This window comes from Chelon labrosus (genome assembly GCF_963514085.1).
Source record: "Chelon labrosus genome assembly, chromosome: 21".
In the NCBI taxonomy this organism is placed as follows: domain Eukaryota; kingdom Metazoa; phylum Chordata; class Actinopteri; order Mugiliformes; family Mugilidae; genus Chelon; species Chelon labrosus.
The window spans coordinates 4,929,038-4,944,433 of record NC_140354.1 but is presented as its reverse complement, the minus strand read 5'-3'; the positions used below and the strand labels follow the sequence as shown (position 1 = coordinate 4,944,433).

At 40.4% G+C, this 15,396-nt stretch overlaps 1 protein-coding gene across 1 annotated transcript; it reads left to right on the top strand.

The window, feature by feature from the left end:
* Positions 1 to 1,340: 1,340 nt before the first annotated feature.
* kcnh4a (potassium voltage-gated channel, subfamily H (eag-related), member 4a) lies at positions 1,341 to 15,142 on the top strand (the record flags this gene model as incomplete). Its single annotated transcript, XM_084570956.1, has 15 exons — positions 1,341 to 1,416; positions 5,413 to 5,646; positions 5,909 to 6,040; positions 6,185 to 6,318; positions 6,816 to 7,068; positions 8,983 to 9,140; positions 9,455 to 9,662; positions 10,039 to 10,233; positions 10,322 to 10,521; positions 11,488 to 11,737; positions 11,845 to 12,059; positions 12,793 to 13,157; positions 13,248 to 13,324; positions 13,533 to 13,609; positions 13,733 to 15,142. 15 exons carry the CDS (start codon positions 1,341 to 1,343, stop codon positions 14,693 to 14,695), a joined length of 3,537 nt encoding a protein of 1,178 aa, XP_084427082.1. The 3' UTR covers positions 14,696 to 15,142.
* Positions 15,143 to 15,396: the final 254 nt, after the last annotated feature.

The window sequence follows — 15,396 nt, the reverse complement described above, 5'->3', positions numbered from 1 at the left end:
AATGCAGCGAAAACAAACTGCTGCTCAGCAACACAGTTCAGACGCCTGACTTGATCTGCCATTTTGTCTCAGCTATTCGATTAATGCTTATGTATGCTGCAAAGGTTGAAAATCCAAAAAATTACTCTTCCCTAGATAAATATACAGCCAAAATCAGCGTCCAGCTAGAATAACTAATGAAAGCTTTAACTTTAGCATTGACATTTTCACGGAAAAATATAGATTTTAATAATGCCTTATTGAAATGTCTAGTCTCAGTGGAGGCTTTACATTAACATATGTAACCTGGTGGAAAGGATCTCATGCAAAAACGGTGACTGTGGTTTGGAATTCAGTGTGTTTGTGTGTATACTGTGTGTGTTAAAGCAACTGTGTGTGCAGGGATGCTTGTTGAGGCATAGAAAATGTAGCCAGATAGTAAAGAAAATGTGAGATACTTAACAGGCTGCTGGATTCGTCAGAAAGTTATTCATCTAGTTCTGTGCTTTGATCACCTTGACCTCTGACCTCTATGTGCCCGTAGAAGGGCTGATGAAAAGGTACGTTCTCTATAGAAATACCAAACAAGTTTCTCTATCGCCCTGTTCCCTTGTCTTGCAGACTGTCCACAGCAACCAGCATGCGCTAAAGCTCTCTTTGTGTGTTTTACAACATTAAAAGAATCCTGCTCTACAACAGAAAAGCAATTAGTAATTTCAAGCTTGCAGCCCGAGCAACAGAAAAGCATTTAGCTCGCAGTGAGGAGTTTTATAAAAGATACAGAGGTATAGGACGTGAAACAGATTTTTAATAACTTCTCTTGGGAGTGAGAAGTAGGAGGACAAAGTGTTTTTTGTGAGAAAGAAAGAGAGAAGGCAGAGATATCTAATAAATTCACAGTGTGTAGAAAGGGGGATGGTTCAGGCTGTTGTATGAGAGCGAGGGGAAGGGAGAGAGAGAGAGAGAGAGAGAGAGAGAGGCAGGAGACTAGGAGATGACAAGAACCATGGTGAGTTAGACTGACTGGGGAGCAAGTGAGACTTTGCTGTAATACTGGAACAGTGCAAGAGGATGCGCAGCCGAACCTGAAATCTCCAGATTCGGTACTGAGAGAGGAGCTTTAGAGAGCTAAAAGCCTGCGAGTTTTCTTTTCCAAAGAAGAAACTGGATTTCTCTGTGATGCAAGTGTGTAGTTTCGTCTTCACGATATCAAATAGAAACAACTTACACTCCACTAGAGGAGAAGAGTTACAAGCAAGCTCAACGAGAGGCACCGTGGTTCTCTTTTAGGTCATCCTTAGGGAGCGGTGATAAACTTCTGGAAACTGAGATTCTGCAGCATTTTGTTAATATAGTGCAAGATGCCTGTGATGAAGGGTCTCCTTGCTCCACAAAACACCTTCTTGGACTCCATTGCAAACCACTTTGATGGCACTCGTAAGTATTTTTGTAACAAGGAATGGGAATGTATCTTACTGTATACTGATTTGGTCGTTTATCACTTCACTTCCAGTAATGTGTTTTTTAAACTTTTTTAAAATATTTTGAATGCTGATTCCTGTAGATAGTTTCGTCTCGGGTTTAAGAATGCATCTCTATACCAAGCTAGCTTTTGGGATTTCAGCCTTTGGCATTTCTGTAACCCACTTTGGAATAGTGAGTGACACTGAAAAACACTGCTGTCCACAAATGTGTGTAACAGTACTGAGGTCCAGTTATAAAACTACAATATACATTGGAAATGAAAAACCTTCTGAGCCATTGTCTTACTTGTAGGAATGTTTCACGGCGAACATTAATGCATTTTCTTTTAAGGTCGTTATCAAAAACAAAAGAATGAATGCTAAATCAAATCCTTCAGCAGCAGTATGAATTCTGTATATGTTAAGTGTATAAATTAAACTTCCACACATTTTTCTCTTTTCTGTTTAACGTGTTTCTAACATCTTCTTGTTATTATGAGGCTTCAAACAATATCTTCCTGACCTTTGCTTTGCTCATCGTTCTGATGTTTCTGAGGCAAGCACAGGGCACACGGCATGACATGAGAGGTGCAATTAAATGGATGTTCAAAAGGACACTGTTCTGAAGACAATAGGATTGTTGCTGCTGTGTAGCTGTTACAGAATTATGCCTATTTAGCTAAATAGCCATTAAAACAAACAGCAAAACAAAACCCTTGTAATCAAACACAATTTATACGATGATTAAGTTCAAAATTAAGAGTTGCATCCAAAACGTAAATAATGAGACTTTCAATGTCTTCTCAAATTTATGTTTAAGTTAAAAAAAAACACCATTTGTACAATTTGCTATTTGCAATATAATATTAATTAGAACACAATCTTTTAGTATAAAACCCTGCACTGCAGTATATTCAATATAGCTGATGCACTTGGATGCACCATCACAACCTTGCATATAAAAGTGATCTTTGCATTATAACGCAGTTAGACAGCAGGTGTTTATTTTTGCAATTTGACACGGATGATGGTCACGCTTCCTTCTTCTATTTCAATTCTTCCTTCTTTATGTTTTGTTACTGATTCACTGGTTCTAGTCTGCTCATCTGCAACGTGTCTCAGATTCAATGAAGAGCAGAACGACAACACTCAGGCGTTAGACAACTCTGTCCAGAACATGAAGAAAGGTGTGACAGAGAGGGTATGGGTCTGACTGTGCAGGTCCTTTAAAGCTTAGCAAATTCACAAATTCATTGTGATGACACGATCGCTGTGTATTCGCTGCGTATAGAAGTGTTTCTGCACACATCAGAGCAGCAGCCTTTTTCTCCGTCTTATCTGCCACAATACCTCCCGTATAGGATGTGCTAGTGGGTGGATTGACCAAGTAGGTGTGTGGGAGGAGAAGGGGCCAAATGACAAGAGATGTCTTCAGTGCAGAGCGCCATTCAGTCTCAGAATGGTGTTGAATAGCTCCTGAATGGATTGAAAGCCTTTCCATGTGAAGACGCCCTTTGAAGACGAACTGTGAAGGGGGTCTGAGGTGGATTCCATGTGGTTCTGATATGAGAGCAGTGAGATTAATTAAAATAAATAATATAGAGGCCCAGAGCTAATCAAATAGCAACCAAGGTCTTACAACAACAGCTTCAATTATTCATCTACTCACCCATGACTTCAACACACAGGTAATAAATGCCATCTAAAGACGGTAACGACATGAACCTGATGGTAAACTGATGGAATAGAGTAACATTTATGTTATATGACACAGTGTTTTTGCTTTGTGAGCTGTAGGGGCATGGATCTCAAACATCAAGGCTCCTTTTCCTCCTTGAATTGAATCTTTTTCCTCCTCAAACGTGATCACTCAATTCATTAATAGTGAGTGTTAATAATTGTATCTTAGTGGCTGAAAACTAACAAATAGGAAGTAAATGCATTAGCTGAATGTCCTTTGGAACTGCAATATACACAATAGAGCAATTTGTGTTTCATATATAATTCTTTGGCTCGTCTCTGTCTGTCAGAGTGAACCAGTTTATGTGTTGTTGTTGTTGTGTCTTGTCTGAATAAAATGACTCCATAGAAACAGGCTGAGGGAGAGAGAGTCGTAGGATTCATCCATATTACGTTTGTTAGCTGAGACAGGACTGATTTGTGTAAGTCATGAAAGCATTTATTACTGTAGATGATCAAGGAAATGACAGTCTGCACAATGGACCCAAAAGAGCTTCGGTGTTATATGATTTTGAAGGTTCACTTAAAACCTCAGTGGAGCATCAGAATCATTCCAATTATTAGAATAGGCTGAGTATGCATCAGAATGATGCTAATGTTGTGCATCCTTTATAAACTACATCTGTGTTTCAGAAGGCACGCTGTCTTGGTAACCCCATAGATGTGAACTGCAGCTTTGCCATATGTTTTTTTTACTTTTCCTGCACAAATTGCCATGGCAACACAAGTGTGGAAAGATCTTAATTTAGCTTCTTGTGAGATTATCTACACACACATCAGGTAGCAAATACCCACACCTCACTAATTGAGTGCCTTTTCCTCTGGAACAAACACTTAGTTAATAACAGTTTGGTGGTGTTCAAGTTATTTATTTATTATTATTATTTATTTTTCATAGAAAAGTCATTTAAATATTGAATAAACTGTGGCATTAATGTCTGTGTTTACTTGAGTGACAATACGAAACCTTACATTACAGCAGACTGCAGAACAGCTGCTCAGTGGTGTCCTTGTAGCTGAACATTACAGTGTTTTTCACACATTCAAATAACTTCTTTGGCATTTTTTGCTCATACTCAAACAGCGACTGAATGAATGAATGAATGAATGAATGAATGAATGAAGACACTTCAGTGGACATGGTCTGTTTGTCTCAATACTGGAGGATTAGCATTAGTCAGGGAACTATGGAGATGGCTGTTGTTCCTCTTTACAATACAGAGCATGACCACTCATCAGGTATTCTTTCAAATCACACTGCAGCTTATAAGCAGCTAGATAAAGTAGGCGGTGTCATCTATTTCCCAGCTCTTGCAGATAAAAGCTGTCATACTTTCAGCAAACCAGAAATGTGAAAGTGAATCTGACGTTTGATCAAATTTTTATACGTGTGGATTCATGACTGACCTGTTCATTTCTGAGGTAAACTCTTTCCACTGTTCCTCGTTTTCCTGCTTACAACAGGATGTTGCAGGCTGATTTTACTGGTTTGAGTAAATGTAGTGTTACATCACTATTGTCTTCTGCTCAGTCACCTACATTTCCTGCCACTACTCTACGGTGTTTCAACGGGTGGCGAGTTCAGTGGGTTTCTTTCTTTTTTCTTTTTTTTCAAACCAGGCTGAGACTTACGGCTGGATGAAAACAGTTTTACATTTGAAACTCATTTCCATTGTAATCTGTACCACATGCATCGTTTTTGTATTTTCTTGTGTTTTCTGTATTTGCAGCACATTTCAGCATTTGGAACGTGCTTTAGTTTCTAAATGCTCAACTTGAACATGTTTTCTTAAATGTATTGCATTTTGGACTCTGGATTTAGCCTTTTCACATGAATTTTCCAAAACTGCAGTGCACTGAACTCTCTCTTTAAAACAATTTCCTGCTGTAACCTTTATGAAAGGAGTGCATTCAACGTATCTAAGCGTGTGTAGTGTATAAGAAGAAGTACTATTACAGTGGTCATTAAATGCAACAAGAAAAATCAGTATTATGTGCAGAGATCTGAGCTGAAAGGAGGAGTAAGTTAAGAGGAAAAAAGTTATTTTCTGTTTGTCCTTGAGCAACTGAATCACAGTTGTAGTGGAGATAGGAACAGGAGAAGGACGTTGCCATGTCTGAATGTTTCCTTTCAGAGCTGCAGCTGTCTCACTAAATAGTTAATGTTGTACTGTCATTCAGTGTCCACAGCTTTAGCTCAATCTTGGTTCTTCCTATTTTTTCCTCACAGACAGTAACTTCCTACTGGGAAATGCTCAGGGTCGTCATGGCTACCCCATCGTCTACTGCTCTGATGGATTTTGTGAGCTGACCGGTTTTGTTCGGACTGAGGTGATGCAGAAAACCTGCACCTGCAACTTCCTTCATGGAGTGGAGACCACTGAAAATGTTGTCCAACAGGTGGACAAAGCTCTGGAAGGCCAGCAAGAGTACCAAGGAGAGGTCTGCTTTTATAAGAAAAATGGTGAGGATCACAATCATAGTCACCCAGAGTTTAATTGGTTGTGCCTTTTGAAACACACACATTTTGAATGTAAACCTGTTGTATTAAACATGATCTAGAAGATAATTTCTCTATTTATACAATTTTGTTGCCTCAATCTGTCACTGTTGGAACATTTATCATGCTCGAGTATTAAAAGAAATCCAATTGTCATTTTGGCGAAAACAATTGTCTGGCAGTAATATCGGATAATCTCTCTAAAATAACATTTTAATACCCTCAGGAAATCCATTTTGGTGCCTGCTGGATATTGTGCCAATTAAAAATGAGAAAGGTGAGGTGGTGCTGTTCCTGTTATCCTTCAAAGACGTCAGTGAATCACATGGGAAAAGCTTTCACTACGCTCAAGGAGATGGTGAGACCTGTCTGCACACATTGCCTTAGCTGTTAAAAGCTCCTACCCTAATTTGAACCATGTCATGCTGTCATGTTCATTTATGTAATTTAAACGTCAATGTTATACAATGCAGTTTACATGAAACGATTATTTTTCTCACAGGCACGTCAGAGGCGGCTCACCAAAGCAGAAAAAGCAACCAAACACACTTTTCCCAAGCTCGGGAGAGGGGGAGAACTATTCTGCACCACCTGAACAACCTTTTCACCAAGAGGGGAAAGAGGAAGCTGACCAATGTGAGTGCAAACCCCTGTCTTAAGATCACAAAGCCTTCTTAATAACTGAACTTTTGTGCTATTTGCTTAATACAGATGACATTTTAAGCAAAGCTCATTCAAGTTAGAGTAATCATGAAGCGTTGTCAAAGCCTCATGACCTTAGAGTTGAGTATATCAGTCTGTAGTCTTTGGAAATTAATAAGAGGCAGTAGGTAGAAGCTGAGCCATGTTTATATTAATACTCAGTGTAAATCTCATATTGCTATCTCTGTATTTTTTCCAATCTCTGCCAATAGTCATGCCAAAAAACAGTATAGCAAAGTGCCTCGATATAAGAATGATTTCATAGAGTGAAAGTCTCCATAGTGCTCTAAATAAAAAAATAAAAAACACTTCAGATCTGTACGTTTATCAAAATTAGCTCACGCTCTCTAACTGTGTCGAGCCTTCTTCTGCAACACCATGTCACAGAGAGTATTTATAGTTTAAAGTTCAGTGTCTTGTTGTGTTTTCAGAGCGTGTTCCAGAAACCATCCCTACCTGAATACAAGGTGGCTGCTGTGAAAAAGTCCCGTTTTATCCTGCTGCACTACAGCATCTCCAAGGCCTTGTGGGACTGGCTTATTCTCCTGGCCACCTTCTACGTAGCTGTCACTGTGCCTTACAACGTCTGCTTTGTTAGCCATGATGAGGGCAGTGACCAACAGTCACTTATCAGCCGTTGCACAATAGGCAGTGACATAGCAGTGGAGATGCTCTTCATACTTGGTATGATATATTTATGTGTTTTAATTGTGGTGTGTTTTTTACTGAATTCTGTACAATATTTAAGCTAGATCGGAACATCTTCGGCAAACAAACAACTTACTCCAGACCAGTGGCGGGCCATGAATTTTTCACCTAGGCCTTCAGTGACCTCCAACTTCATTCAAAGCACCTCTTAATACAATCGTAATGACGCCACTGCTATAAAAGCCATCAACAACATACGGATATGCAACAAAACAGGAAGTTGCATTGTAGATGGGTATCTTATATAGCGAGATGAATGCCATTACTAAAGCAAGAAGCTCACTGCGCTGCAGCTGCACACCAGCACCACATTCATCAAATCCAACAGAAGCATCAATTTCGACCCAATAAAATGGCAAAAATATACATAACAGATGTAAATATAATTCATTTTACTCACCAGAACTTAAGAAACAGTTGAGAGTTCTCCTCAGAGTCTATTAGCCAAGGGTAGCACTCATAGTTGCCGACCTGAAAGTGGCGGACACACCCTTTCCCTGGCTGGGTCAGGCCAGCTAGCTCCAGGGTTGGGCGCCCTTTCCTCACAATATCCAGTTTTTCCTTCAAAGTCCACCGTGAAAATGGCTTTCTAATAAGATCTGCAACCAAGGCGATAGCCTCTCCTCCTTCCACCATCATGGGTTCAAAAAATTGCTATCAAAATGTTTTGGGGAAGATTTGCTTGCGCAGCTAGCAACAGATGAACATGAACCATTAGCTTGGCTTAAACGGAGCCACTCTCTGACCCTCCAATCAGAGGATGTGAAAACGCAGATGTTACCGTAGGCCATAGAGAAGGCCTAAGAATATCAACTTGAAATGTGATTGGTTAAAGGAACAGCGTCATTACAATGTATTTCAAGCTTCGGTCGCCTGCAGTTTTAACTGTGAAGGCAGATTTCTTTGACTCCGGCAACACATGATGGCTGAAATATGATTGGATAAAAGCTTTAATGCAAAGTTACACTGCCAGAAAGACTGCAGCTGAGAGACAGACAAGACATAAAATGAAAAGAATAGGCTATAGGGGATTATTTAATAAGATTAATGGGAAAATATTAAAATGTAAGTCAGTGATTTTGATAAAGTTTAGGCTTGCAGAGAAGGCTTTGCTGGCCGTGACGGCCCACCACTGCTCCAGACATTTGGAGGGTGTAATCTGACTAAGATAATTGGTAGCTTGTACCACAATAATTTAAAGTAACATTTCTCTACACTGATTGCATGTTGCACGCCAGCGTATCTTTATGTTGCAGCATCTCATGAAGTGACAAAGCCTTACAAAGAGACAACAACGTTAGATTTAAATTAAGAATGACTTATTGCTCAGTGCAACAGCAGTGGTTTCCCTGGCGATGGTTAACACATGACTGCCTCCTACCTATTCTCGCCCACTCAGACTGTCTCTGTTGCCCCAAGGTTATGAATCATAATTAGATTTCTCACTTTGTCCCAATTTTCTCCAAAGAAAGTGTGATAGCACATCTGTCACAAGTCTCTCTGTCTCCCTCTCTCTCAACAGGTTTGTCTGGGGACACTCAGTGAGCAGATTTAGCTTACGTGGTATCACATACTATTCCTTGTAAATTAAAATATTTTTCATGTCAACTTAGAGCAAAGATCTAAATGTACAACTGTTGTTGCTGTACCAGTTTCATTTATATGTATCCTCCATTCAGTCTTGCCGACACTAAAGGAGAACTTTACTTTTCGGTGTAGAAAAGAAATGTGAGTTCAGTATACTGCCAAGGATTTAAAGCAATAATTGGGTCGCATGTTACACGGAAATACTGCTGTGATATTTGTCAATTTAAACCCATTTAAAATCTACATCTATCAAATCATCTTTTTATTATGTCTATTTCTGCTTCATGATTTTATTTTTTTCAGATATCATCCTGAATTTCCGTACCACCTATGTGAGTCAGTCAGGTCAGGTAGTGTACGACGCCCGATCCATCTGCCTCCATTACTGTACTACCTGGTTCTTCGTGGATCTGATTGCTGCATTGCCCTTTGACCTCCTCTATGCTTTTAACATCACAGTGGTAAGATTGTCATTTTTATATATTTGGAAGTCTGATATGTCCCCTTTGTTTTATACTTTCCACTGCACTTCCTTTAGGACTAGTGACTAAAGTTTTAGAGTTATCCCCCCGAGCGGGGGAAGATGATTATTTCTCTACATGAACACACTCCACTGAGCATTCTTGTTTGCCTGTTTGCTTCAGCACTTGTACTTCTAATGGCTTGGTGTTACTCTGCCAAGGACATCAGCTGATGCACAAAGACATCTCTAACTTTAACTTCAACTTTGTTTTGTTAACAACATGTACGTTGTGTTTTCTCATTTTTTCATCAGACCTCTCTAGTGCATCTCTTGAAGACAGTTCGCCTGCTGCGTTTGCTGCGTCTTTTACAGAAACTGGATCGTTATTCCCAATACAGCGCTGTGGTCCTGACTCTACTCATGTCTGTTTTCGCTCTGCTGGCTCACTGGATGGCTTGTGTCTGGTATGTCATTGGGCGCATGCAGATACAGAGCAGTGACCCCATTACCTGGGACATAGGTGAGTATGTTGTGCTTGTGTCTGGCAGCTCCCACACCAGTTAATCAAGAGTGTAATGTCCCTCCCTGCTTACTGGCTTTGCTGCACTGCTCGCCTCTAGTCATGCTAGAATGCGTCAGTGCTCTGCTTCATTTTACACTGTGGCTTATCTCCTCAGTCCAGAGGAAGTGTAGGTCACAGAATAGTTCCATTATATCACCAGTGATACATTATGTCATTCTATATTATATCACCCATTGTTACTTACCAAAGCAGAAAGTGTCAGCCACTGAAGCTGACTCAGACAAAAGCAAAATCATTGATGTCCTACAGTTTAGTCACCTAAAAGCCCCCCCACATTTGTCTTATCCAACCATCTTCTGGCCTCTTTCACCAGGCTGGCTTCAAGAGTTGGGGAAGCGCTTGGAGACACCTTACATCAACAGCACCCTGGGTGGTCCCCCCATGCCTAGCGCCTATATTGCCTCTCTCTACTTCACTCTTAGTAGTCTTACCAGCGTGGGTTTTGGAAATGTGTGCGCCAATACAAATGCAGAGAAAATCTTCTCTATCTGTATTATGCTCATGGGAGGTGAGTATAAACTTGGTGACAGAAAATTTCCAGAATTGTGAAAAGTGTTCTGAGATAATGACAATAGCTCTTCCTCTGCCACCTCCAGCCCTGATGCATGCAGTGGTCTTTGGCAATGTGACAGCCATCATCCAGCGCATGTACTCACGCCGCTCGCTCTACCACACCCGCATGAAGGATCTCAAGGACTTCATCCGTGTGCATAGGCTACCTCAGCAGCTGAAGCAGAGGATGTTGGAGTACTTTCAAGCAACTTGGTCAGTCAACAATGGTATCAACGCCAATGAGGTAGGTGAAAGATCCCAAATTAGCAATGTACTTGTGGTTTACACATTTGCCTGTTTGCTTATGATATATTTTCACATATATATGAATCTTTTAGCCCTAATAAGATGTTGTTCTGTTAAAGTTTGCCACTTAAATATGCAACTTAACATTACGTGAACTGTGTGGGCTGCAGTCTTCAGGAAGAGAAAAAGTACATACCATGTGGGCGTTGGATTCTAGATTCAGAAATGTCATACTTAAAATGTGGGGCACTTCAGATTCTCTGGAGCCTTATTCCATTTCCTTAAGTAGGTGGTACTTTGTTGCAAATAGAATTTCGGTAACAATGCCAAAGTCTATCTAGGAGAAGCTCCCTGTAATTACAAGGGTAGGAGCTGAAATAGAGAGAATACTCATTAACACCCTCACCATCACCATCTGTAGATAATTAATTCACTGCTGAAGGTAACAGACACAGCCACTTGTTTCTGAGAACATGTCGATTTTAACACGTTGAGTCTGTTTTGGCTGAGCAGCTTGGCACATCATGTGAGTGCATCACCCTTTGAAACCACAATCTGTACATTTAGCTGTGGTCAAAGACGTGTTTAAATTCTTTAGGTTACTTACGGTAGGAGTATCTCAGAGTTAAATATTTCCAAATAAATGTATTTGTTAAATGTTTTGAAGGGTGTGGGGGATTTTTGACTTCAGAACCACTTCTGTTAGCTGAAAGTAACAACAATGGGTTGACTGAATTATCAATACAATGAGCTGAAAATAATTAAAATTTTAAAAAGCATCTAGTCAGTGGGCAGTGCTGAAAAGCTCTTTACATTTATTTATTCTCATCAATAAATTGAGGCACTGATGTCACTTAGAGCAATGGGTGTAGTTTGTATCCCCTGGAGCACAGTAACATACACATTTATTTGACCATCAATTGGTGCTTAAAGTCTGATTTATTTGACATATGCTCCCTCTTAGCTGTTGCACGACTTCCCAGATGAACTACGAGCTGACATCGCCATGCATCTGAACAAAGATATCTTGCAGCTTCCTGTATTTGAGCGAGCCAGCAGAGGGTGTCTGCGCTCCCTCTCCCTGCACATCAAGACATCCTTCTGTGCACCAGGGGAATACCTCATTCGCCATGGAGATGCCCTGCAAGCTAATTATTTTGTCTGCTCGGGTTCCCTGGAAGTTCTGAAAGATGGCATGGTCTTGGCCATCCTGGGTCAGTGCGCACCAAGTGCAAAACAATTCCTCTGATTCTCCTTTCTGAACGTTTAAGCTGTGTAACACATCATTGTAACTCCTCTGTTTTTCTGACAATCCCAATAGGCAAAGGCGACCTTATAGGGGCTGACCTCCCAGAGCAGGACCAAGTGATCAAGACCAATGCAGATGTGAAGGCACTGACCTACTGTGACTTGCAGTACATCAGCATTAGGGCTTTGAGGGACGTCCTTGGGCTGTATCCAGAGTACGGCAGTCGGTTCAGCTCTGACATCCACCACAACCTCACCTACAACTTAAGAGAGGGCAGTGAAACTGATGTAAGACATTTCGCTTTCAGGGAGTGGAAAACAATGCAAAGAGAAACACATACAGTATATGACTGTTTAATTTAACAGAAACATATACATATATATATATATATATATATATATATATATATATATATATGTATATGTATATATATATATATCAGACGCATAGATTACCAAGAATTGTATATATACCCTACATACGCATATGTACACATGCAATAAGTAATTCCTTCTAACTTTCCTCACTATTGTAATTAGCCTTGATGAGCTTTAAACATCTGGTAATCAGGTAAACCCGTGTTTACATCATAAGGCGTGTGTCTGCTTTTACTTTCAGACACTGACAACAGAAGTAGTACCTGTGTAAAATAAAACATTGGCTGACTTCATACAAACCACTGAGATAAAGATTGACAAGATGTTGCATTTTGTGCCCACTTTGTTATGTACAAGTCATAAAGATAGCAGGCACAAATTTCAGATACATAGCCTGCCATGCTAGCTTGCATGTTAATTCAAGACTGGTGCGGTTCACTCTTTCTCTTCTGACCTGTTGAACATAAACTGTTAGATCTCACTCACTTTTATTCACTACATACTACTATACGCTTTATATTCATCTGACTGCGTACTGTCTGTGCAGTTTGTAATATAATGAGTATATTACTCACAAAGAAACTAAACACACACAGAACTTGCAACTAGTTTCACCAAGTTTCTCCAAATGTCTCTTCCTTAGGGAGTTTCTATGGACCATAAACTACCTTATATCATTAAGGCAGATGATGAAGACCATACAGACAACGTCAAATACGTCCGGCAGAAAAGAATGCCTCTACTACAAGGTATGGGCAGCCCTGTCCATCAGCCCTGCCTCAGCACCTTGTTAGGAGAGGAGCTTCGACACATCAATGCACTCCACCTCTGTCGATCACCTGCTCAAGGAGGTAGAGGTCGCAGCCCTTCGCCTCAGCCTTTCATCAATGAGGAGCTCTCTCCTTCTCCTTTGCCTAGTCTTGCCAGTGACCCGGGCTTGAACCATCGGCCTTCCAAATTACTCATGCCATCCTTACCTTGTGTCAGTCCTCTGAACCTGAGCCCCAGGTAACTTAGACAGTCTTCTTTATTCAAATGCCTGTAATCTGTATGAATCTGTTTAAAATTATATAACACTCCATTTTATTTCCCTGCCAGGGTCGTGGATGGAATTGAGGACAATGGGCACACATTTCTATTTAATGTAGAGCAGAGTGAAACAAGGACTAATACAGGTACAGCTAATTTGTTTGCACACTCAATGAATGAAAATGAACGTTTTTGGATTTGGATTTGAATAAAACATTTGCTTAATTATAAATTATATAAGATCGAATAAACCTGACGTCCGTTGATGTTCCACCAGCTCCTATAATCCTCTTCATTTGGGATGATATGCCATATATAGTAATGTCAGATCATTTCATGCTTCCATCCTTTCAGACCGGTTACAGGTCAGTGGTAACCTGCTTCTGGAAACAGATGAAGTAAGACAAAACATCAGCAAACTGAACAAAGAGGTGTGGTCCAATATTAGACATAGCTAAACCTGAAGTATATCATTATATTTATTTTTTCAATCAGTTGTCATATGATAAAATAGTATATGATATGATTTTTTTTTTGTTGTTGTTTTTCCACAGGTGAACAATTTGAACCAAGAGATATCAAACATGGCCAAGGAGCTCCATGACATAATGCTTTTCCTGCAGTCTCATATGACCATGCTCCACTATACATCTCCAGTTTCCTCATATTCTTATGGTTTACAGATGGTCCCCAGTCCTAGTGTGACAACTTCCAGCAACTGGCAGCCTCATGTCCCTTTAAATATATCCACAGGGCTGCACCTCCATCATGAAGCAATTAGCCACCCCACTAGAAATGCATGGGGCTGCAGTGGAATCTCCTCCCAGGATAGGAGTTCTACGTTGATACATTCTTCAAGCCCTATGTCATCCTGTTTACATCTCTGCTGCTCTGACAGAGAAGGGGCCACAGCTCACCGGTTACAAAGTCCATGTGGTCCCTTTCAAAAACCCAGAACAACTCCAAGCTCCCCTTACATGACCCACTCTCATGCACAGGGAGGGCCATCCCTCCTGGGCATTAGTTCTGCTTTCAGTAGCTTTCCAGTGATTTGTCAGGCCACACCACTGATCTACAATGAGCCTATTTCCACAGTAAGTGGCTCTCACCCCTTATGTTCTACAGTAAATTCCAGCTACTCCTATCCATCCCTCAGTGTTCAAACCAACACTGATCCCTCATATAATCCAACCAAGCCCCAGACACCCATCCATTCCTCCATCACTCCCAGTGGCCTTCCACAGTATCACACTACCTTCAGCTCTCTGACCTCCTCAAGAGTCCATACATCACTATGCACGGAGTGCAACCAAGGCCACCAGGGTTCTATCAATGGTCCCAGACAGAATGACCCAGTAGGATCTAGTCCTGTTCACCACACACAAGCCACAGCGTGTTCTCTGCTGGAGCAGGTGAACAGAGACTGTGCATCTGCACTGAATCATGAGAGAACAGAGAATACTGAATCTTATGGTACGAGTGGCAGTATTCTGGACACGGACGAAATACTGCACTAATGACATTGGTGTGTTGTTGTTTTACTGTATGATAATGATGAGGTTATTGTTCCTTAAAGAATTGAATTTATCGAAACGCTTTACCCAAAAACCATACTGCCACATCTCAATAAAAAAAATTTTGCAACAGTTGAATGCTTCTGTGGGATAATAACATCTTCATGACATTCACAGCAGTTACAATGTACAGGGCTGACGTACAAGCAACGAGCTGCAGGTATGCAACGCCACTCAGTGGTAACATGTGGTTACAGCAGGAAAATGCCTGGCTGATATTACAATGAGTACCACGACACCAACCTCCATATGTTATTCATCTTATTAATCGTCTGGAAAGAAAACCTACTGACATTTTGAATGGCTCAAGACATTATAAACAGTCTTTGATGACAAGAACATGTGCTCTTAACAGTTAATACATTGCATAGAGGCCTGCTATAAATAACCCATTTGTACTTAATGGCATTCTAAACTGAATGGTGTATTGAGGGACATGTTAGTTGTAATTCTTGTGAACTCAGTAGTAGTTGTATATCATTTGTAAGAACAGACAAAAGGGCCATGTTGTCACTGTTAATATATTTTTTTTACAGATATTACAGTTTCTTGGTTGAACTTTGAGAGAAGTAAGAGACAAATCTAATCCAACATTTAAACAGGATTTGCGGATTCCACAATCTCTACTAATTAGCTCTCGCCGA